We start from the raw sequence: 21,400 nt of genomic DNA on the forward strand, positions 1-21,400 counted from the left end.
TTTGTGTGGTTTCAGATCTAGCACTTGACAGTGGTAGCCTTGCCGTCGTTGTTGAGAGCCTTGATCGTACTACCCCACTTGTACTGCTTCTGGGCAACCACGTACTGGTACGACTTGACACGAGTGACGCTCTTGGCCCACTCCTTCTGTGTCTCCTTGTTGTGCGGGTTCTTCAAGTCGTCCATGCGCACCTGCAGGAACTTGGTCAGCCAGACGATCTCGTCGACATTGTGGCCGTTGATCTTGAGCGTGCTGCCTGACGAGCCCTTTGCGTCAGCCTTGAACGAGGCACTGGTTTTCTTGATCAGCGCACCAACCGAGTCAGGATCCGAGCCATCGCCGTGCTGGATTGTCGTGTCGTACAGCTGAGCACGGGTCACGTCGAGCTGCGCGCCCAGCTTGTCCGCCAGCTTCTGCGACGGGTCAAAGTACATCTCGTCGCGCACCTTGTCCTGCGCTGCGCGGAACTTTGCATCCGACTTGCCCAGCTTGCTCCACACCGAACAGTAGCCGTCCAGCCCGCTGACCGAGCCGCTGTTCGACTGGTCCAGCTTCTTCATGACGGCGTCGTACTTGCTGAACGCATCCTTGCCGCCGGTCAGCTTGTGGTACTCCTGCAGCACGACCCATGCGTCCGAAGTGCCTGTGCAGAAGCCGGCGATACCGGCAGTGAAGCCACGGCCATCCATTGATGTTCTCGCAGTAGTCGTAGTGGAAGGCGGTGTCGCCGTTCTCGTAGATGTTGGTCAGGCCCAAGGCAATCTTCTTTGAGCACGTGGACATGGCGGCGTTGGTTCGTGGCGATGGTGGCGAGGAGGCCGAGAGCGGTGGCAGTGAACTTCATGGCTTATTAGTGGTTTTGTCGGGGTGGAATGAGTTTGTGAGGTGGTTATTGGTGATGTGTTGTGGTGGTAGTGGCTGCTGATGCTGTGTTAATGTAGTGGTGGTTGCAACCGGCAGCGTACTTTTTATATCCGGTTATTCAGACCCTGTGTTCAGAATATGACTTGAATTCACTGCCGGTAGCCAAGAGCTGGCTGAAAGACCAGGGCGATCTTTCTGGCAACAATTACCAAGAGACTCAGTTTCTGGAAACCACTGGGATATCCTGTCGAGTAGACCTTGGTTGCACGGATTTACCTCATGCAATCAGGTTTTTGCACCTGCCTCGCTTTCCAAGTACTGGCAATCTTTCTTTTCCAGCCAGCTAAAAATAGGGGCGTGCCTGCCAGGAGACCTCCAAGACCGGCGCTTGGCATACCTTGGCGGTCCCAAAAACGAAGAATATACCTGTTGCTATTTTGCGGTATCCTGAACAGGCAAGTGGGTCTGTTCTGGATTCACTTAGCGGGCATGTGCTGCAGCCGACACCAGCTACAGGTTCTCGCCATAGCAACGCCAAGCGGATCTGGTCCAAGAGATTCAGGCAATGTGTCCATAGCATTCACAATCTACGAATTAAGCGTACCGAAGCTTTATACTTATCTACTTGCTACTACACTGTCTCGAAGGCTTAGTGCTAATAGAGGATACGCAGTGACACCAATCAGCTCGTCCACTGGTGATAGACAGTTGCATAATCAACCAGCTTGGTAGCTTCATCGTCAGCCCAGTCTCTTGATGAACTCTTTGACTGGATACTGAATATGGGTTAGAAAGTTACTAGTACCCGTTCATAGTTCTTGCAATTTTCATATATTGCAGACTGCAAATTCATAATATTCAACATCAAACAACTTCATCGGTGCTCGTCAACATTTTATTACATAAACATGGATATCACTCGCTAAAAGCAGAGCAGATAGCATTTCCTATTTGCTTGACTGAATGCTTGGTTGGATATATGCTATGAAGCTTTCTGAAGGGATATAGTTCCAATGAGAATGAGTAAATGAAGCATCTCAAGAAAGCCTAGGGGCGGGCGGTGCTCAAACGAGAGACAGGTCCAGCGAAGATGCTGTAGCCCATGAGTTCAGAGCGGGACGTGGCGAAATTTTTACTGAAAAAGGATAGAAATGTGTGGATTGAGGGACAGCGTAGCACCAGAATGACCATCAGACAGGCAGCTTGCACACCTCCACCTGGTTGTTCCAGGCTGATGCCAACACACTGTAGCGTTCGAGAGATGGGGGACCAGTAGCAGCTGCCATATCCTCGCAGGCTATAGTCTGGCAGCCATTTTTAATGAGCCAGCCGATCCCCATTGAAGACACGACTAGATCTCTTTGATATCTGGCTTCTCTTTGCATACTGGTTTCCATCTCTCCGGAGGAGTATGTCGGCGACAACCCACGGCAAGTACTTTGACGAGTGGCAGCGTCCCAATTAGGTGGAGAATCTCCTCACGTGTAGATTCCTAGCGCAGGGATTTTCAAGACACTGACAGTCTGATGTTCGGGTAAACAATGGTGAAGTCAATATCGAGGCTGTCGCTGAGCTTAATCACCGGTGTATAGCGGAAGGTGCAGAGTAAAAGCGTGATGTTGTCCGTGGAAATCTTAGGTTGGCTGCTGCTAGAATTAATATATGCCACCCAATTTAGTGCTACTAACCGTCTCTTGTCCAGCAAGTTGACCCGTTTGTATACTTTGATAGTATTATCCAAAACATGCATGTCTAGGGAAGCAAGTGACTGCTTGGCTCCACACAATAGAGTGTTATCTACAAACAGATAGAGGCCATGGAAAACCAATGTTTCGAGGATTGGGAAGGCAACTCCGTCAGATGAAGCTTGATTTAGTTGAGAGAGTTGGATAATTCTGTAGACTACTGCCTCTTCGTGGTGACTGCCATTCGCAAGTTTTGCGTATACAAAATAATCGACAATGCACCCCAAGACGAGAACAGGAAGGTGCTGAGCAGCAGACACCACTTTAGGAAAAAGCCATAGTAGTGAAATCGATATCATTAACTGAACATTTTCCCAGAATGACCACCTCCCAGCCAACCTTGATCGGCCTTAGTATTGGAGCTGCGTACTTTTGGGATGGCATAGACATAAAGGGGACCACAAAAGGCAGGGGGTGCCTATGCCATGTCGTTCGCATTTGTGTCATGCCCATTAGTAACATGAACCCAATTCCCACATGATGGTGGCATATAGCTGCGCGCAGTCTTTACAACTCGAAATGGTTTGCCTGTCCCGTGTGAAATGATGTGATCCTTTCTAACCATGGACTAGTGTGGGCCTTCCTCAAGTACAAGAAACCTGAACACGGTTACTATTGGACATGCATTCCTCAGCTATGAAGAATATGCGACCACCATATCCAGCCATCTGCCGAATGAATTGGCGTATGAGAAATACACAACACAGTACATATTGTAGCCATCATGTATATTATCAGCTAGCCTCCATTTGCAGCAATGCGTTCACATGCGTAGTTGTCAATTAAAGCATACTGGCATTTGGGGCTAATAATAAGCAAAGCTACTGCTGACTCCTGGGACTAAAGGGGATTAGAATTCATGCATATTGTCTGGCATCCTCAATGAGAGTCCCTGCGATTCAAGCCATTCGCGGTTAACCTGCCGCGCAAAGTTGGCTATGTCCAGTGGGTTGGATGTCGGGCCAACCGGGTAGGCGACTGCTGGCCAGAACTCTGTGTTCGGCCGCGACCGCAGCTCAAACTGGTCAAGGTTGCTGATGGGCAACAGGCAGTTGTTCCAAGTTCTTGGGAACTCGCGGCTGAGAACCTCAGCAGTGAGCATCTGACGACTCATGTTTTCCCACTTGTTCATCTCGAGGAAGTATTTGCGGGTATCAGCGACAGCCCTCTTCATTCCTGCATCGTCGTCCAGCACAGTGGCAAGGTGATTGGAGTTGATGCTGAGCTGGTGGTACGCACACGCCATGATCAGTGCAGCCAGACCAGGCTATTGAGTTCATGTGTTTGTCGCGGGACTCCTTGAATACAAATCTGTATATCTGCATGATCGAGTTCCACTGGTCACTCTTCATCTTCAGGTCCGATATCGCCGACATGCTCCAGAAGCTCTCGACACAGCACACGAGCGACTCGATATAATAGCCGACGCACTGTGGGTTGTTGGTTCCTTTTAGTTTAGTCGCCGGAGCGCTTGAACTTGCGCATCAGCTCGCGCAGCCATTCCCCTTGCCGCCTCACATGCTGCTCGTTGCGGGATCCAACGGACTCGGTTACTGACATAGCTACACTACTTGTGCTGGGCGTCCGTTGCATCGATACAGAGCCAGCGCTGCTGACTGAGCCCCACTGGACGGTTTGCTGGCGCGTTCGACGCCTGCAATTCATCACCCATGTCGATGGACTCACGACCACGGTCACGGCTGCGCGGGTTACCGTCGCGGCTCTCGCGGCTGTGGGCACGATTGTCGCGGTCCCGACTGCGCTGCCGCTCCCTGCTGCGCTGGCGAGTGGTGGACCGCGACCGAGTCCGCCCAGCACTTTCACGGACCCGTCTGTCACTGTCGCCTTTGGAAAATACAGGCTCTTTACGTACACGCCTGTTGTCGGGCGACAGGGCTTCTTCATCGTCGCAAATGTCCATTGCGAACGGATCTGTGATGACTGATCCGTTCTTGATGGCATCTATTAAACCGCGGCGGATGCGCTTGTTCATAGACAAGGGTCACCGTGAAGTCACTTGGCACCATGCGCTTTACACCTGTTGCTGCCATTGGCTCCAGGGCGTTTAGGCTGGCACTGGGCGTGTCTGTACGCTCGCTCTGCATCGGCTTACGCGGCTGCCTTCTGTGCTGGTGGTGCGTACCGTGCCGTTAGTCTGCCGGGCAGCCTTGCTGGCTTGCTTCTGGCTTGCCAGGGCCCTGTTGCGCTGCTCGAGCGTTTTGTTCATTGTCTGCATCTCTTCCCGCATCCTCTTCAACGAGTCAAGCTCGGGAACATTGATCCTCAGATGCGCCGGCAGCGGTGGGCGGAGCACTGCGTTTGCACGGTCCTGTGCCTCCGAGGCCAGCACGGTCTTGTGAGTCGTCGGAGTGTGTACGATTGCTGCATCGCCATGTTTGGCACCTGATACAGCTGTCGTTGCCGGCGGGCTGTTGGTTGTGACCAGCTTCATCAGATGGTCAAACGTGCTACAGATATAAAGCGGTGCGAGGTGTGAGTGCAAAACGTCATGTGAGTAAAGGGCATAATGTGTCAATTCTCCTTCCCCAAATGTTGGACATGCATGGCGGGCAGCATTCCTAATTGCACCTCCCCGGCTGCCCATCCCGCAGGAAAATATCCTGTCCGTTTCGCCACATCGCATTGATCGACCTTTCATTTCGCCAACAGCCAGCTGCACAAATAACTTACTCTTCGCCTTTCTGCATGCTGCTACATGAAAGAATGCCACAACGAGGGATAAGAATGTGGGAACTCCCCGCCAGAGAATGATATGAAAATTAGTAATGCCGATAATATACAAGTGTGGCCGCTAAACAGACCAATTGTTTCTGATCGTCCGTGTCATAACGCCACCCCTGGCTGCCCCACCAAAACCTACCTTGTGGTGTTCACCTGTGTGGCTAGTGCCGGACGAGCTGGCGCCCTCGCAGCCTGTGCAGTTGCGTGCGTCGCATGGCTCGTAGACGGCGATACTGCAGAAACCGGCTTCTGTACGGCTGCCCTGGGTGCCTTGGCAGACGGGTGGCCAGGCGTGTTCTTGGGGAGCTGGAGGAACGTGTAGCCGTCGCGGTGTGGCTCATGGGAGGATGTGCCAAAGTGGCCACGGAACTTTTCCACATTGGCCAAAAAGTCTGGCTGGTCCAGAATGCTCAGTGCCGGGTGTGTCGACATTGCTGCGGTGCTGGTTCCCGGTGGTACTGCCGATGCTGAGCTGCTTGTCCGCGGCACCTCCATAGGCTAGGTCACCTCTGCAATTAGGTGTCGCCTAAATTGCGTTAACTGAAACTAGGCGCGTATCAGCAGTGAAAAAGCCCCCTTGTAAAAGGAAGCACGCTTAGTAGATTTCGCACACGGAAGGGGGGTAAATTGAGAGCAGAACTGGTGCTGAGCAATGTGCCGAGAACACTAGCGTAGCCAAGGTATAGAGGCAGAAACGGGGGTGGAGAGCGGGAGAGACAAAAAGGGCTAAGGCCGGCCGACAGTATTGTGGACTGGTTTAAAGAGAGAAGCACGCGCAGGAAAGCAGAGGGGAAAAGAAAGTGCACCGCAGTGGCTTCAGAGGAGGCCTTTGCTTGCCGCTAAGGCGGAAAGCCAGCCAATAGCCTCGCCCCTGGGACCACGCATTTTCTTCGCCCTTGTCAAGTGCTAGTAGCGTCGCAAGTGCAGGATCGCCGTTGCAGGCAGCGTCCATGGCATTTGGCCAGCGCCATTGCAGGCGTGGAACCCACGGCAGCACTGCCGCCATATGATAAAGGGCAGCGGGGTGGCATGGGCAAATGTTGTTTTAATTGAGGTTGCTGCAGAGGTTAGGTGGACGCGTGAATGTAGTTTTGGGCGACGTGACGGATGAAAACAAACACTATATTAACAGACAGACTGCTTAGAAGAGGCTGGCAACGTCTCCGGGCATCTCGTCAATCTGGGTGTTGTAGAACGACTCGATCTCGCGCATGGCGGGGGTATCCTCGTCGGTGACAAAGTTGATGGCGACACCCTTACGGCCGAAACGACCACCACGACCAATACGGTGAATGTAGTTCTCGCGGTTGGTGGGCAGATCGTAGTTGATGACCAGCGACACCTGCTGCACATCGATACCACGGGCAAGCAGGTCGGTGGTGATCAGGACACGCGACGAGCCCGAGCGGAACTCGGTCATGATAGTCTCACGCTGAGCCTGCTCCATCTCACCGTGCATGGCGGAGACGGTGAAGCTGCGCTCGCGGAGCTTCTCGGTCAGGAAGTCAACCTTTCTGCGGGTGTTGCAGAAGATGACGGCCTGCGTGATGTTGATGGTCTCGTAGAGATCAGCCAGGGTGTCGAACTTGAACTCCTCGCGCTCAACCGAGATGTAGAACTGCTTGATACCCTCAAGGGTCAGCTCGTCGCGCTTGACAAGAATGCGGATCGGGTCGCGCATGAACTTGGTGGTGACCTCAAGCACGTCGGTGGGCATGGTGGCCGAGAGCAGGACGACCTGGACCTCAGCGGGCAGGAGCTGGAAGACCTCGTAGATCTGGTCCTTGAAACCGCGCGACAGCATCTCATCGGCCTCATCGAGGACAAAGAGCTTGACGGAGCTGGTATCGAAGATACCGCGGTTGATCATGTCGAACACACGGCCAGGGGTACCGACAACGATCTGGGCACCGGCGTTGAAGGCGGCCTGGTCGTCGGCAATGCGGGTACCACCAATGCAGGCGTGGACGTTGATGTTGCGGAACTCGCTGAGGGCAACAATGACCTTCTGGATCTGCTGGGCCAGCTCACGGGTGGGGGCCAGGACAAGGGCCTGGGTCTTCTTCAGAGCGGGATCAACCTTCTGCAGGATCGAGATCGAGAAGGTGGCGGTCTTACCGGTACCCGACTGGGCCTGGGCAATCACGTCGTGGCCCTTGAGGACGGGCACAATGGCGCGCTGCTGAATGGCCGAGGGACGCTCGAAACCGTATGCGTAGATACCGCGGAGCAGGTCGTCGTCGAGGTTCATGTCGTCGAACGAGTTAACGGACTCCTCCCAGTTGGTGGAGATCTCCTTGGCATCGATATCGTTGAAGGTCTGGCTAGAAAAGGGAGGGCATTACAAAACGGAGAGGGGGTATAAGCACAGTGTTTTATGGTCAGAAGTCGGGGACAGGAAGTGCAAAAGCCTTCTCCAGGACCCCGGAAGTCAAACTCATGTCAGGGGCCCAGAGCCAGCTCGCTAAATCCCCCTGTGGTGCAGCATCTACGCCGGCGTTGCCGCTGCTGGTGGTGCTGTGTGCTGCTAGTGCTGCCTGAATACTTACTCAGCCATGTTTGAATTTGGTTGGTTTTTGCTTTCTGGGTTTTTTGTTTTAAAAGGCTGCGAGCGAGATGTCCTGAATTTCGTAACTAACTAGAGAGTAGAACGAAATTGACCGTGTAAGCGACGTTATATACTACTGTATAAAGAAAATAAAGCCGTTAAAGAGGAGGAAAAAGAGAGGAAATATCCTCTTTGCCCAAGTCTCGCCCCTCTACCTCTCGGCCGCCCCCAACTGGCAGGCCAGAGACCCACCTAAGCCAACCAGCGACCACTATATCCATTAAAGCTGCTTGATTGTTGGGCTAGAGCAAAAGCCGCGCGATACCTGACAGCCCCCTCGCCCACCCCTGCAAAAAAAATTTTCGTCGCGTTTCAAAAATGTAATCAGGTGATCGGCTGCGCTGATTTCACACGTGGCTGAAGATTACTACCGCCAGATCATCGGCTGGCACCTGCTCGGCGGTGCACTTGCCCTGGAGCACAGCCAGCAACACCGCGACGACGTGGATACATGGCAGCGCTGCCCCAGCCGAGCTGTCTGCAGCGCATGCATTGCAGAACCACCCGGGCAGCAGGCAGTAGCACGAGTCGAGGTCGAGCTCGTCTGCGTGGCGCCGCACCCTAAATACGTTGCGGCTGCCATTGTGCATGCACACAACCCCGCGGTCAACTAGCTCCAGTGCCATGCGCGTCCGGTCGCGCCCGAGCAGCATGTAGAGCTCGGATACGTCTGCAGTAGAGATTTCTGTTTGCTTGCAGGTTTGCCGACCCGGGCGTGTCAGGCGCGCCAGGACTGGACGGTCCTCTGCATTTCGCCGAATCCCCTTGATTATGGCGGTAAGATGCTCTTGAACGAACTCCATTGCTGCCCAGCCTGAATATGTGCGAGTGAAAAAGGATGCATCCAGCACCAGTGCATGACTGCAAAAAATTGCCAAGCACAGATTATCGGCACGGGTAGACACCAGCAACTATGGTCAGTGACCCGAGCGACTTTGCTGGATATAACGCAATTGCACACAGGCAAATGCAATGTAATCTAGGGTGCATATCCGTGCACCGGCCGCCAAAAAGGGTAGAACAGACGGAACTGTGGCGATGGCAGCAGCTGGCAAGCGATAAGGCAGGATGGTGCTCAGGTCATGTGAATTGCTGATGTCTCGCTGTGAAATACTGTGGTGGTGGTGACGGCCAGATAGGCATACCCAGATTGGGCAGGAGCCGTCTGGTGTGACACGCCCGTGCATGCGCAGATTGACCAATCCATCAGGAGTTTTCTGCAGAGAAAAAATATTGCAATCGGTATAGCACTCGGTCTTCGGCCTTCAAATCTGCCGAGGGTGCAAGAAGCTGCCAGTAGGAAAAGTACTTGAGAGCTACGTCGTTCGAGTACGCCCAACCCCCGCTCACAAAAGGCACTGGGAGTATGGTGGTTGCTCATGCGAGTGTCTATTCCTTGCTGTACATAACAGTACATGCACATTGAGTGGCATCCATCTAGTAGTCTTCTTGCAGCACACTCGCTGTTCCCAAGGCAGCTGTAGACCACCCAAGGCATAGGATAGCCAATGCATAACCGCTGCCGGTTGCCGGAAACAAATATACGCCTCGCTATTCCAAGTGGCAACTACGCCTGTCCCTCTCTCCTTTCTCGCTGTTCCTCTACCTACAATCGTCATCTCGGGCAGGACTCCTAGAATAGAACGTCGAAAAAGCACTAGCTAGTGTGTCGATCAATGCATCTTCCATCTCACACGAACCGTGTCCCACTGCCAATCCCATTCTGAAAGCAGTATGTCTGCAACATGATAGGGAGGGCACTAAAGGCGTCTTCAACCTGTACATTGTAGTAAAAGGGGAAATTATTTCTCCAGAACTGCAGCAGCAAAACGCCTGCTAAACGAGACTAGGGAGGGCACACGCCGCTGCATACTAGCCCCGCTCCGTGACTTGTATTGGCAAAACACGCCCTCATGTGAAGAAATCGCAATGGGCGGGATGGTGCCTGTGCAGCAGCCTCCTTATAAAGCAGCGCCTGCAAGCCATCTCCGTCCCCCACCTCTCCACAGCCTAGCATCAATTACCACCCAGCAACTATTTATTTCCTTGTCTGCTAGGGCTGCTACACTATCATTGTATCGCCGAACCCAATTAGCATAGGAACATCGCTCTCTGCTACTTTGCGCTACGACTAATACTCGCCTTACTATCCTGTTCAGCTTCACTCTGGTACCTGGCAATGGCTGGCAGCATCATCGAAGAGAAGGCTACTGTCCAGGAGATGACGCCCGACGTTGTCTCGGACAGCAAGCCTGGCACGTTTGACCATATCAAGGAGTTCTTCACCGAGAAGCCCAATTTCCATCTGGCGCGGCAGAATCCGCTGGAGCTGATGAAGCTGACACCGCGCCAGGCGTTCACGTTCTCGGTCGCGTTCCTGGGGTGGATGGTTGATGCTATCGACTTTTTCTGCGTATCCATGACTACCACCGAGCTGGCTGCTTCGTTTGACTGTGAGGTCTCGGACGTCACTAGTGCGATCACCACTACTCTGATGCTTCGCCCGATCGGCGCCTTGATTTTCGGCGTCATCGCGGATCGCTACGGCCGCCGGATCCCGCTCATGGCAAACCTGTTCCTGTTCACCGTTATTGAGCTGGCATCAGGCTTCTCCAAGAACCTGTCGACGTTTATCGGACTTCGCGCGGTCTACGGTATCCTGATGGGCGGCGAATGGGGACTGGGTAATTCGCTGGCGATGGAGACGCTGCCGGTCGCGTCGCGCGGAATCTTCTCTGGCATCCTGCAAGAAGGGTATGCGGTTGGGAATCTGATTGCCGCGCTGCTTTACTATGCGGTTGTGCCGAACCTGGGATGGCGCGCGCTGTACTGGATCTCAATCATCCCGGCTGTCGTTACCATTGGACTGGCGTACTTCCTCAAGGAAACTGACGTATGGCTGGCTAACCGTGCCACCCAGCGTGGCAAGTCCAAGCGCATGTACCAGACGGCAATTGACATGCTCAAGAAGCACTGGCTGCGCTGCATCTATTCTATCATCCTGATGGCTGGTATGAACTTTATGTCGCACGGCTCACAGGATCTATACCCGACCTTCTTGAAAAAGCAGCATGGCTACACGCCCAGACAGGCTACCATTGGCACGGTCGTTGGTAATCTGGGCGCTATTGTCGGTGGAATCATCTTTGGGTACAATTCAGAGTACTTTGGCCGTCGCCGCACCATTGCGTTCTGCTGCATCTGCGGCGCCTGCTTCATCCCGCTATGGATCCTGCCCCAGAGATATGGCCCGCTGCTTGCCGGTGCATTCTTTATGCAGGTGTTTGTCCAAGGCGCCTGGGGCGTCATTCCGGTGTACCTCAGCGAGATTTCGCCTGCTGCATTCCGCTCCACTTTCCCTGGCCTGTCATACCAGCTCGGTAACCTGATCTCGGCCAGTGCCAGCCAGATCGAAGCCAAGCTCGGTGAGAAAAACCCGCTGCCTGAGCTGCGCGACGGCAAGCGCATCCCAGACTATGGCCGCACCCAAGGGACTCTCATAGGAATCATCTTTGCGATCGTGTTTATCCTCGTCATCATCGGCCGTGAGGAGCGCGGCAAGGTCTTCCAGAAGGCCGATCGGGAGGAGCTCGATGGCAGCCCTGACGTCGAGAAGGGCGAGTTTACCGAGACCAGGGCATAAGCTGCAGACTACGTATTTACCACACTTCTAATATATCTCGCGACATATCAATGCACCACGTCGTGTGCGTTGGCCGCAGTTAGCGGAGGCAGGGCTGCATGTGGCTAGCACCTATGTCCAGTCATCCGTCATTATCGGTCAGGACCGAGCCGCCCGCCCAATGAGTTGCGGCTCGCCAATCAGCTCAGGCGGATCGTCTGCTCAGTCGCTTGGTTTAGCCGGTGCTGGCGTCGTGGGTGGTTACGCCAGCGGCGACGGGGCAACCTGACCCGTCTTTTTGCTTGCTGAAATTTGGTTTGTAGAATATCCTTCCATTTCTTCTCCGATTGCGACTTTTTTTTCTTCTAATACCAAAAGGTACAAAAATACATCGCAACGGTAAGAAATCTTGCAGCTGCTCACGCGTCTTTGGCGAGACAACTGGCTGAGCCTCTCCTCCTGGCGTCCAGCTTGTGGCAGAAACGCGTCAAGCTCGGGCATTAAAAAGAAGGGGTAAATTGGTGAGGCTCACGGGCGGGCGGCACAGCTTGGTGACTGAATATTCTGCACCGCTTGTTCCAGCTCCCCCTTCCCTCCCGCAACAATTTCTCTGCCATTTTTCTCTCTCAACAGATTGCACTCCTTTTTCTTGATGGGTACAGTGTTGGCCACTACGTAATTCGAAATAGAATATTGCTTCTGTAAGCATTCAGCTCACGGTCCGTTTCTTTTTTGACTCTTTTCTCGATAGATTCTTTCTCGCAGCCGATTCACAGCCAAGCAGAAATCACTGCGAATTCGGACATCTTTGCACTTGTCGCCAAACTAGACAGCACCAACATAGACGACTGCCAGCAACGGGTTAGCGAGGTAAGTGGTGGGCAAGCGGTCTGCGTCCCAGAGGGTGTTTTCTCGTCCAAGCTGCCGTCCCTTATGAACTCCGACACACGCTCTGCTTTTGCTTGTAGCTCGTACGCAAACAGGGCCATTCCATTCTTATCTACTTTCTGCGCTGTTTGCTTACTGTTCACGGTCTGCTTTCAGCTCCAGAAGAAGACACTCAAGCACCGAGACTCCACGCAAACGCTGACACAGTAGCCTCGGCCATTCAAGGGACACTTGGCTCAGCCTCCGATTCACTCGCCACTGTCGGCCTCTTACTTCAAGCAATCGATACACCCGGCAGCGAGCCCCCTGTTACGCTTCAGCAAATACTCGCGCTCATCGACAACGACTACTGGGCATCCACTGCTCTTGTTTCAACACTTTACAACTCGACAAACGCTACCCTCGCTGCTCAGTCGCGGATACTTCTTGGCAGCTTACTCTCACGGTTCCCCGACCAACACCGGCAGCTCCCAGACCCACACCCTCCCATTGCCTCGTTTGTTATCAGCAACCTTGCACTGATTAGCGGCAGCGGCGCTTCAGTTACAACACCACCAACACCACACACAGCCAACATGGGCCTAGCCGAACATCTGGCAAGCAAAGGCTCCAATGTCGCAGTAGCGGACGTTATTGCCGACTTGGTCAAAAGCCAGACAGCAAGCAGCGACGCGCACAGCGGCGATATGGTAGCAAGGCTACTCTCGACCGACGACGTGGCACAGGCGATGGCGCTGATCGCGTCAAGCGTCGACAATAAAGACGGGTGGAGCGCAGAAAACTTCGCCAAGGGCGTGCGCCAGTTCTGCCCGAACATGAGCTGGGATGATGTCATATACAAACTCTCAAAGTCGAGCCTCAACGTGCGCGACGAGGCCGGGGCTCTGTTCATTGTCAGCACATATGTCGCAGCCACTGCTGGCCAGGGAAAAGTATTCCCCTGCGCGTTTATGTACGAGATCTGGCCCAACTCGCAGGCGCAGGTGGCGTTCCTCCACTTCGCACTGCACTCGAGCGCGATGGCACCGCACCTGGTCGACAAGCAGATGCCGACTGTCTCGGCAGAGCCGCTGGAGACTCTGTACCTGGTCTACCACACCGAATTCTCGCGCATGCTGAATTCGCCGTGGAACTCGCTCTCGCTAATCCTCGCCCTGTCGCACTTGCTTGACAGCGCTGCCGGTGACGACGCGCGCGCTTTGCTTGACCACGGAATCGCCACCGAGCCGCTGCTTGTCACGCTGGCACTTGCCAGACTCAAGGTGCAGCATCCGCGCCTGCAGACGTTGCTCCAGCAAAATGTCGTGCTGTTCCTGAAGCGCGAGCTGTCCAACAGCCGGCTGTTCTTTGAGCTGTTCCGTGTCTGCGAGAAGAAGGTCATGCTTGCGTTCTTCTGCAACCTGCAGCGCAAGGACCAGTCGTTTGTCCGCTTCATCCTGGACACACTGCTCTATCTTGGCATCTTCAACGAGCTGGTGCTGGCGCCGAAGCGCGAGGACATCATGATGCTCGACTTCATTATCGAGCTGGCCGTGTTTGCATCTCGCCGTGGCTACATCCAGTTTGAGTCCTGGTTCACCAATCTGCTGGAGGAGCTTGGTAATGACATGCTTCATGTGTCGCTTGAGATTCTGCACGGCAAGATCCAGCTTGAGGCTGCCCGCCAGCGCAACGAGGACACGGGTATGACGGCGTATCTGTCATCCGAGCTGACAACGATCTTCAAGGCGCTCGGCCTGATGCCCATGTCGCCCAACAACACAGCTAACCTAAAGGCGCTCTACATGCAGTTCACTGAGCTGGCTGGGGAGCTTGATCGCGCGGAAAACATGCATGGAAACGACGACGCACGCATCGAGAAGGAGGCAGAGAACCTGTTCTTGCGTCTGTACCGCGGCGAGCAGTCGGTTGATCGGATGGTCGATGTTCTGGGCGAACTGCGCGATTCGTTCCAGCTGTACATGCGCAAGGTGTACGCACACGTCGTGCAGTATCCGCTGGAGGAATTTGCGTTTTTCAACAACTACCCGGCAAAGGAGCTCAAGATCACTGGCCAGCTGGTTGGAGGGCTGATACAGCGCCACATGCTGGGACCAGTCAGCGAGTCAGCAATGCTCGACATGCTTGTCAGGGCACTGCAGTCGGCGCCCGACTCCAACCCTTTCAGGTTTGGCATGGCGGCCCTGGAGGGATTCCCAGAGCGCATCGAGCAGCTCCCCATCTTCTGCACCGGGATCTACATGATTCCAGCCATTCGCCAGAACACGACGTCGCCTGCCATCCGCCTGATTCACTCGATTGTTTCGTCGTCGGTCCCGCAGCCCGGGGCTACAAGCGAGTCGGGCAACGGCAGTCGCCCAGGCTCTGTCCCCAATCGGTCAGCCTCAGTTGCCACCCAAGCGGTTCGGTCTCACGATGGCGGCTCGGCAACGCCTGGGTCCCAGTTGTTCCGCAGCGTCCAGCCATCGGCAGTTCCGGATATTGGAGAGCCGTTTGTTGAGCCTCGGGAAGACGCCAAGGACAAGATCCAGTTTGCAGTGAACAACCTGTCGCAGACCAACTTGGTCGAGAAAACCAAGGAGGTGGCTAAGGTCTTGCAGCCAAAGCACTATGTCTGGTTCAGCCAGGACATCATTGTCAAGCGCGCCAGCCAGGAGCCCAACTACCACTCTCTGTACCAGCAGTTTGTCGACGCCTTGGAGCGGCCGCTTCTCAACCAGTGCATTCTACGCGAGACCCTGTCGAGTGTAGCACTGCTGCTCAACGCCGAGAGCACTATCAGCAGTTCGCGCGACCGCGGGTACCTAAAGAACCTTGGCGCCTGGCTTGGCGGCATCACCCTAGCCCGAAACCAGCCGATTCTGCGCGAGAACGTGTCATTCAAGGACCTCTTATGCGAGGGATTCGAGGGCGGACGTCTTCTTGTCGCAATTCCGTTTGTGTGCAAAGTGCTTGAGCAGGCTGCGCGTTCAACGATCTTCCACTCGCCCAACCCGTGGCTTATGAGCATCATGGGCGTGCTGGCCGAGCTGTACGTGACTGCCAACCTGAAGCTGAATCTGACGTTCGAGATTGAGGTTCTGTGCAAGGCACTGAACCTGGACGTGAAGGATATTGCACCGACGTCGTTGCTCAGCAGCAAGGCCCGCGGCGCCATCGACTCTCTAACGATGGATATGGCACAGGTATCGATCGGTGGCAACGGCGGACGCAGCTCAGTGGGTGCCGGTACCCCCGGCCCATATGGCCCTGGCAACAGCGTGATTCAGATGCCAACGCTCACTGGCAACGATATCAACGTCGATATCCTCGGAGTGCTTGCTCAGCATGCGCTGTTCCAGGCGGCCGAAGCGCTATTCACGCAGCAGCCGACGATGAAGAAGGTGTTCTACATGCTGATGGAGCGCATGATCCGCGAGATCATCCCAATCCACGTGGCTCGCTCGATCTATGTTGCCGTCAGCTGCACGCGCGACACAATCCAGAAGGACTTTTGTGGGGAGCCCAACGAGGAGCATGTGCACCGCGCTGCTCAGGTCATGGCACGCGGATTGGCAGGCGCACTGGCAGTTAGCCTTTGCCGCGAGCAGCTGAAGAACAAGCTGTATCTGACGATGCGCGAGTTTTTGATCGGCCACTCGATCCCCGAGCAGACGGCCAACAACATCGCTGTGGGGCTTGTCGCCGACAACCTGGACCTGGCCTGCGCCATTGCTGAGAAGGAGTCGATTGAGCGTGCTTCAATCCAGATCGACACTCTGCTCAGCGATGCGTATGTCGCTCGCAAGCGCACACGCGAGCGCACCGGCCAGCCGTACTACGACATTGCTCGGTATGGGCGCCTGGCTTACCCGCCAGACTTCCCCGATGTTCTCAAGGTGCGTCTGAACGGCCTGCAGCCCGGGCATCTTCGCGTCTATGAGGACTTTACTCAGATTCCGCACTTCTTCAGCCAGATCCACAACGCGGTGCCGGGTGGTGCAGCAGCACCTATGGCATCTGCTCTGTCGCAAGTCGCCGATGAGACCGCACTTGTCTCGCCGGATGGTGGCGATGGGGCTGGCGATTCAGGACCCAAGATGGCGGTCCAGCAGTGCTTTGACCAGTTTGCAGCAAAGCTGGCGGAGCTGGACAAGCTTATGTCGACAGCAACGCCCAACATCACGCTGGCCTCGCTTCCATCTGACCACGAGGTCTGCATGCTTGCCAGGGATATCCTGCTGCTGCAGCACCGCTCTGTTAGTCTTGAGGACACATCGATGGACTTTGCCCACGCGCTGGTCAACTACCTGTACCGCTCAGAGACGCAGTTGGGCATCGGTCTGTACGTCTTGCTGCTTGCGCGCGTTTGCGAGCAGTCGGCACGTGTGGCCAAGGAGGTGATGAGCTGGCTCGCTTACGCTGACGACGATCGCAAGGACAACGTGCCAGTAGCGCTTGCACTGATCAACGAGCGGTTGCTAAGCACTGCCGACGAGGACGCGCGCCTTGCCCGGCACATCGAGGGCGGCTTCCTGCAGGCGATCGACTACGCAGTGAAGTTTGTGCGTCGCGCTGTTGTTGAGGGCGCTCTCCCGGCAACAGCCCAGACATTCCCGAAGGCAATCCAGGCGTTTGTGGCCCTGGCACAGAGCGGCCGGGCGCCGCAGGCCGTTACGCAGCTGCTTGAAGATATCCAAGCGTCGCAGCAGGCTAGCCGCACCCCGCGGCATTCCCAGGATGGTGGCTCCCAGGCACCTCCTGAGGCTCTGCAGCAGCAGCAGCAGCCGCAGCCACAGCCACAGCCACAGGCCCAGCAGCAACAGCAGCAACAGCAACAGCCACCGGTACAACAGTCTGTCCCAGCTGAGGCGGCGCCTGTCATTCCAGTGGCTCCTGCGGCCAATGCCACACCCGGCGCACCTATTATCCCTGCCTCAGCACGTAGCCAAGAGGCAGCAAGTTACCAGCAGATCCTGTACAACTGGACGCGCGTGTGCGAGCACCCAGCAGCCAGTGAAGCTGAGCTGACTACGCTGGTGCAGCAGCTGAGCCAGCAGGTCCCGCTACATGACCACAATGTCTCGGCAGCGTTCTTCTGTGCCAACATCGAGTCAGTGGTTGACTTTTATAGCCGCTCGATCGTCGCGGCTCGTGCTGGTGCGCGGGCTGGCAGCTCGACGTCGGGCATCGGATACCAGGTGGCGGATGCGCTGGCGAAGCTTGTGGTGTACCTGATCAAGCTTGGGCCCAAGGATAGCGATGGTAAGGTGGACACAGGCATCCTGCGCATATTTTTGTCAAGCGTTGTGCTGGTTATTGTACAGACGCACGCGACGCAGCCGGACGTGTTTGGCGCGCACCAGCGGCCGCTGTTCCGCATTGTAGCCAGCCTGTTCCACGAGCTCAACGTGTGCCGGCGTGCAGGCGAGGCGTGGTGTGGTGGCAGCAATATGCGCGAGACCGTGCAAGTGATCGGCGACTCGCTGGCTTTGCTTAACCCGTCGTTTGTGCCTGGCTTCAGCTTCTCGTGGCTGATGCTGGTGTCGCATCGGCACTTCTTCCCGCTGCTGATGCAGGAGAAGGAGCTGTGGCCGCTGGCGTCGCAGTTGCTGGCAGAGCTGATTGGGTTCCTGCAGCCGTTCATTGTGGCGAACCAGGTGGTTGACTCGCTGAAGCTGCTGTACCGCGGCATGGTATGCGTGATCCTGGTTGTTCTGCACGACTACCCGGAGTTCTTGGCCGAGTATGCGCTCAGCCTGTGCAACGGAATTCCCACCAACTGCGTACAGCTGCGCAATCTGCTGCTGAGCGCATATCCACGAGAGATGCGGCTGCCTGAGCCGCTGACACCGAACCTGAAGATCGATCTGCTGCCCGATGTGTCGCGCAGCCCGCCGATTCCGTTCGAATACACTGCAGACCTTGAGAAGGCCGAGCTGAAGGACGTGCTTGAGCAGTATCTGAAGACTGGGGCGCCAGGCACGGCAGTCAAGACCATGGGTGCGCGGCTGCTTGCGAAGCAGGCGGTCGGTGGGCAGCAGGCGGTGCCGAGTGAGAGCTGCTACAGCGTGGGGCTGATCAACGCATTTGTGCTGCATGCAGTGGTGACGATCACGGGAACCGAGGACAGTGCTGCTCGCGAGACGTCGCAGCGCTTGGCGCTGGATATGTTCCGGCAGATGCTGAGCGAGGCTGACGCCGAGGCCAGCTACTTGCTGGTCAACGCGATTGCGAACCAGCTGCGGTTCCCGTCGTCGCACACGTACCTGTGCTCGCGCATTGTTTTGGCGCTGTTCTCCAAGAGCGACGAGCGTGTTCGCGAGCACATTGCCAGGGCACTGGTGGAGCGGATCCTGGTGAACCGGCCGTTCCCGTGGGGCCTGCTGGTGACGCTGATTGAGCTGCTGCGCAACCCGTACTACAGCTTCTGGGACCGGCCGTTCACCAAGCGGTCGGCGCAGATCGCAGAGATTCTGCAGGCGGTGGCCAAGAGTATCCACCCCGTTGGAGCTCCGGCGCAGCACCAGCCACACGGTGGTGAGGCGGGTGCGGCAGTCTCGGCAGCGCAGGCAGCAGTCTCGCAGCCACACGCGTGAGGTACTCGAACGTGCAAAATCTCCAACCAATATCCTTGTACAATGTTTTTCATTTTCATTCCCAACCTTTTTTTACTCTAACTTGCGCAAAATATGGAATTTTTATCTCTGGTACATTCTGCTAGTTGAAGAGGCGGTAGAAGCCAGCGCCGAACAGCGCAATGCCCAGACCAAGCATGCCCCTGCGGCGAGCGGCGAACTTTATCGGATCCAAGCGCGAGCGCTCATACATGGTGTATCCAGAGAGGCCGGCCATAGCGCCAAAGCCAACGAGGCGGCAGGGCATGCAGTCCTCGTACTTGGCAGCCTCTGGCTGGAGGTTTCGGTCGGCATTTCTAGGCATGGTAGGAAGGCAGTGAGGAGATGCGGTTTGAAAGGGGAGCCGGAGGGTAGAGGTGAGCAGAAGAAAACTGAATGGTGCTAGTGAGGGTGGGTGCAGCGGAGAGTGCTAATTTATGGCGCCAGTGGCTCTGGAGGCCAATGGCTGGGTCTCCCTGATCTGCTCGTAGACCTGCAGGGAGCGGCAGAGCAGGTCCTTGATGCTGGCGAACTCTTGCGTTTCATGAATCTCCCTGACGGCGGCATGCATATCATCGAGGTCGGCGTGAGTTCTGTCCAGATCGGGCTTGGCCAGGGCGGCCTTTCCCTTGCTGGCGACCGGCCTGCAGGACAATCCGGCGGTTTGCCTCTGCGGCGGTCTTCAGGTCCAGCGAGATGTCGTTGTAGAGGTTGAGCATCAGGGTGGCGTAGGAGAGGGTGGTTTTCTTGCCCAGGTCGACGATGCGCGTCTCGGGCGTGGCGAAGAACGAGCGGTCGAAGAAGCTCGACGACGTGCTCACCACCGAGCTGCGCCGCGACACCGACCGGTCGTGGCCGCCTGGAACCCCCATATGCCCCAGCCCCCAGTGCGGATTGAGCGCTGTCGGCGTGGCCGGCGCCGGTGAAAGCGTGTGCTGCGAACTGGGGTCGGGCGAGCGCGCAGCGAGGTCGAGCGAGAGCGGCGTTTGTGCGGGTCGTCGGCTGGCCATTTGCAAAAAAAAAAAAAAGGGTATTGCGAGCAAGTGTATTTTTCTGGTGTTCACGCAATCAAGGCGCTTGTTTGGCGCGAGCAGGAGGCTGAGTTGTGCTTGAAGACTAGCCAAGGGCGGTTGTGGGGGGCCAAGCCACAGACTGCTTTCTTGTCTAAACAGCTTTTTGTTTTAAAATTGCTTCGTTCACATTGAATCGCCTACTGTTTGCACGCGTCAAGCCCAGCTGGATTTCGCGTTGTTTGCCCAACCTCTTACGCCAGCAGTATCACCAGAGCTCGATCCGGATCGTCCGCTACGCATCCAATGGCGGGAACCAAGCGCAAGGCCATCACAGCAGCGGCCTCCCTGAACGCGACCAAGAAGGCGGCGACAGAGATCACGATCCCGACGAACAAGACAATGCCGACGGATTACAGCTTCATTGAGCCGGCGCCGGCAGGGACGCTAAAGCTCGTGTCGTACAATGTGAATTCGCTGAACGCGGCGTGCAAGAAGGGGTGGAAAGAGTACCTGAAGGCCGAGGATCCGGACGTGATCTGCCTGCAGGAGACCAAGATGAACCAGGCGCCGGCATTCCTGGTGAGCAAGACGACGTATCCGTTCCAGTACTGGCACTGCAGCAAGACCAAAAAGGGGTATGCGGGGACGGCAGGTGTTGTCGAAGATTGCGCCGGTATCGGTGACGTACGGGCTGGAGCCCAAGGGCACAGACAACGAGGGGCGGGTGATCAACGTGGAGTTTGCGGACTTTTATCTGGTTCGGCTGCTATGTGCCGAATGCGGGCGAGAAGCTGGTGCGGCTGGACCGGCGGATGAAGTGGGACAAATACATGGATGAGCACTTGGCGGAGCTGGAAAAGACAAAGCCGGTGGTGTATGCGGGCGATCTGAATGTGGCCCACCACCCGGTCGATTTGGCGCGGCCCGACACGAACAAGCGGTCGGCCGGGTTTACGGTCGAGGAGCGCGAGGGGTTCACCAAGATCCTGGAGAGCGCGGGCCGCGTCGATGCTTACCGCAAGCTGCATCCGGATGCCTACGGCGGAGGGATACACGTATTTCGGGTATCGCGCAGGCGCCAGGGACCGCGGAGTTGGGTGGCGACTGGACTACTTTGTTGTGTCGGGAGCACTGATGGACCGCGTGGTGGATGTGGTTGTGCGCAACCAGTGCTATGGCGCCAGCGATCATGTGCCGCTGGTGATGTACCTGAAGAAGGGCGCTGAAGAAGCTGGGGAGACGGCAGAGGCGGTGGAGGCGGTGGAGGAGGCGGAGATCGCAGAGCCTGAGACCGCAGACAAGGACAGCGAGTAGGAGGGGTG

The 21,400-nt window shown here is 56.0% G+C and overlaps 7 protein-coding genes across 7 annotated transcripts; 3 read left to right on the forward strand and 4 right to left on the reverse strand.

The window, feature by feature from the left end:
* Window positions 1–17: 17 nt before the first annotated feature.
* DL89DRAFT_282153 (lysozyme-like protein) lies at window positions 18–958 on the reverse strand (the record flags this gene model as incomplete). The annotated part of the gene is made up of 1 exon (XM_040889671.1): window positions 18–958. Exon 1 carries the CDS (start codon window positions 687–689, stop codon window positions 18–20), a length of 672 nt encoding a protein of 223 aa, XP_040745416.1. The 5' UTR covers window positions 690–958.
* Window positions 959–3,352: 2,394 nt separating this feature from the next.
* Window positions 3,353–6,129, reverse strand: DL89DRAFT_265676 (uncharacterized protein). Its single transcript, XM_040886773.1, has 7 exons — window positions 5,491–6,129; window positions 4,687–5,077; window positions 4,616–4,663; window positions 4,262–4,593; window positions 4,128–4,221; window positions 3,917–4,039; window positions 3,353–3,876 (listed from the first exon to the last, which is right to left on the reverse strand). The coding sequence occupies exons 1-7, from the start codon at window positions 5,781–5,783 to the stop codon at window positions 3,460–3,462; spliced, it is 1,698 nt and encodes a 565-aa protein (XP_040745417.1). The 5' UTR covers window positions 5,784–6,129; the 3' UTR covers window positions 3,353–3,459.
* Window positions 6,130–6,811: 682 nt separating this feature from the next.
* Window positions 6,812–8,107, reverse strand: DL89DRAFT_105379 (DEAD-domain-containing protein). Its single transcript, XM_040883044.1, has 3 exons — window positions 7,901–8,107; window positions 7,017–7,675; window positions 6,812–6,951 (listed from the first exon to the last, which is right to left on the reverse strand). Exons 1-3 carry the CDS (start codon window positions 7,906–7,908, stop codon window positions 6,920–6,922), a joined length of 699 nt encoding a protein of 232 aa, XP_040745418.1. The 5' UTR covers window positions 7,909–8,107; the 3' UTR covers window positions 6,812–6,919.
* Window positions 8,108–10,030: 1,923 nt separating this feature from the next.
* Window positions 10,031–11,934, forward strand: DL89DRAFT_265678 (MFS general substrate transporter). Its single transcript, XM_040886774.1, has one exon. It carries the CDS (start codon window positions 10,139–10,141, stop codon window positions 11,600–11,602), a length of 1,464 nt encoding a protein of 487 aa, XP_040745419.1. The 5' UTR covers window positions 10,031–10,138; the 3' UTR covers window positions 11,603–11,934.
* A 299-nt stretch (window positions 11,935–12,233) lies between these two features.
* On the forward strand, window positions 12,234–19,049 carry DL89DRAFT_282158 (Not1-domain-containing protein; the record flags this gene model as incomplete). The annotated part of the gene is made up of 3 exons (XM_040889672.1): window positions 12,234–12,256; window positions 12,295–12,451; window positions 12,550–19,049. The coding sequence occupies 3 exons, from the start codon at window positions 12,234–12,236 to the stop codon at window positions 19,045–19,047; spliced, it is 6,678 nt and encodes a 2,225-aa protein (XP_040745420.1).
* Window positions 19,050–19,132: 83 nt separating this feature from the next.
* Window positions 19,133–20,114, reverse strand: DL89DRAFT_265680 (uncharacterized protein). Its single transcript, XM_040886775.1, has 2 exons — window positions 19,719–20,114; window positions 19,133–19,693 (listed from the first exon to the last, which is right to left on the reverse strand). The coding sequence occupies exons 1-2, from the start codon at window positions 20,073–20,075 to the stop codon at window positions 19,496–19,498; spliced, it is 555 nt and encodes a 184-aa protein (XP_040745421.1). The 5' UTR covers window positions 20,076–20,114; the 3' UTR covers window positions 19,133–19,495.
* A 99-nt stretch (window positions 20,115–20,213) lies between these two features.
* On the forward strand, window positions 20,214–21,398 carry DL89DRAFT_265681 (uncharacterized protein). Its single transcript, XM_040886776.1, has 4 exons — window positions 20,214–20,732; window positions 20,776–20,835; window positions 20,867–21,082; window positions 21,126–21,398. Exons 1-4 carry the CDS (start codon window positions 20,382–20,384, stop codon window positions 21,390–21,392), a joined length of 894 nt encoding a protein of 297 aa, XP_040745422.1. The 5' UTR covers window positions 20,214–20,381; the 3' UTR covers window positions 21,393–21,398.
* The last annotated feature ends 2 nt before the right edge of the window (window positions 21,399–21,400 follow it).

Source organism: Linderina pennispora, assembly GCF_002104995.1.
Source record: "Linderina pennispora strain ATCC 12442 chromosome Unknown DL89scaffold_3, whole genome shotgun sequence".
In the NCBI taxonomy this organism is placed as follows: Eukaryota; Fungi; Kickxellomycota; class Kickxellomycetes; order Kickxellales; family Kickxellaceae; genus Linderina; species Linderina pennispora.

Coding starts and splice junctions, on each gene's coding strand:
- DL89DRAFT_265676 (XM_040886773.1), bottom strand. CDS start 5,783: ATGTCGACACACCCGGCACTGAGCATTCTGGACCAGCCAGACTTTTTG. Junction 5,078..5,490: donor ACACAGGTGAACACCACAAG/GTAGGTTTTGGT, acceptor TTATATCTGTAG/CACGTTTGACCATCTGATGA. Junction 4,222..4,261: donor ATGGGTGATGAATTGCAGGC/GTCGAACGCGCC, acceptor GGGCTCAGTCAG/CAGCGCTGGCTCTGTATCGA.
- DL89DRAFT_105379 (XM_040883044.1), bottom strand. Junction 6,952..7,016: donor GTTCATGCGCGACCCGATCC/GCATTCTTGTCA, acceptor ATCTCGGTTGAG/CGCGAGGAGTTCAAGTTCGA.
- DL89DRAFT_265678 (XM_040886774.1), top strand. CDS start 10,139: ATGGCTGGCAGCATCATCGAAGAGAAGGCTACTGTCCAGGAGATGACG.
- DL89DRAFT_265680 (XM_040886775.1), bottom strand. CDS start 20,075: ATGGCCAGCCGACGACCCGCACAAACGCCGCTCTCGCTCGACCTCGCT. Junction 19,694..19,718: donor CAGAGGCAAACCGCCGGATT/GTCCTGCAGGCC, acceptor GTCGCCAGCAAG/GGAAAGGCCGCCCTGGCCAA.
- DL89DRAFT_265681 (XM_040886776.1), top strand. CDS start 20,382: ATGGCGGGAACCAAGCGCAAGGCCATCACAGCAGCGGCCTCCCTGAAC. Junction 20,836..20,866: donor AGTTTGCGGACTTTTATCTG/GTTCGGCTGCTA, acceptor AATGCGGGCGAG/AAGCTGGTGCGGCTGGACCG. Junction 21,083..21,125: donor TCCTGGAGAGCGCGGGCCGC/GTCGATGCTTAC, acceptor CCTACGGCGGAG/GGATACACGTATTTCGGGTA.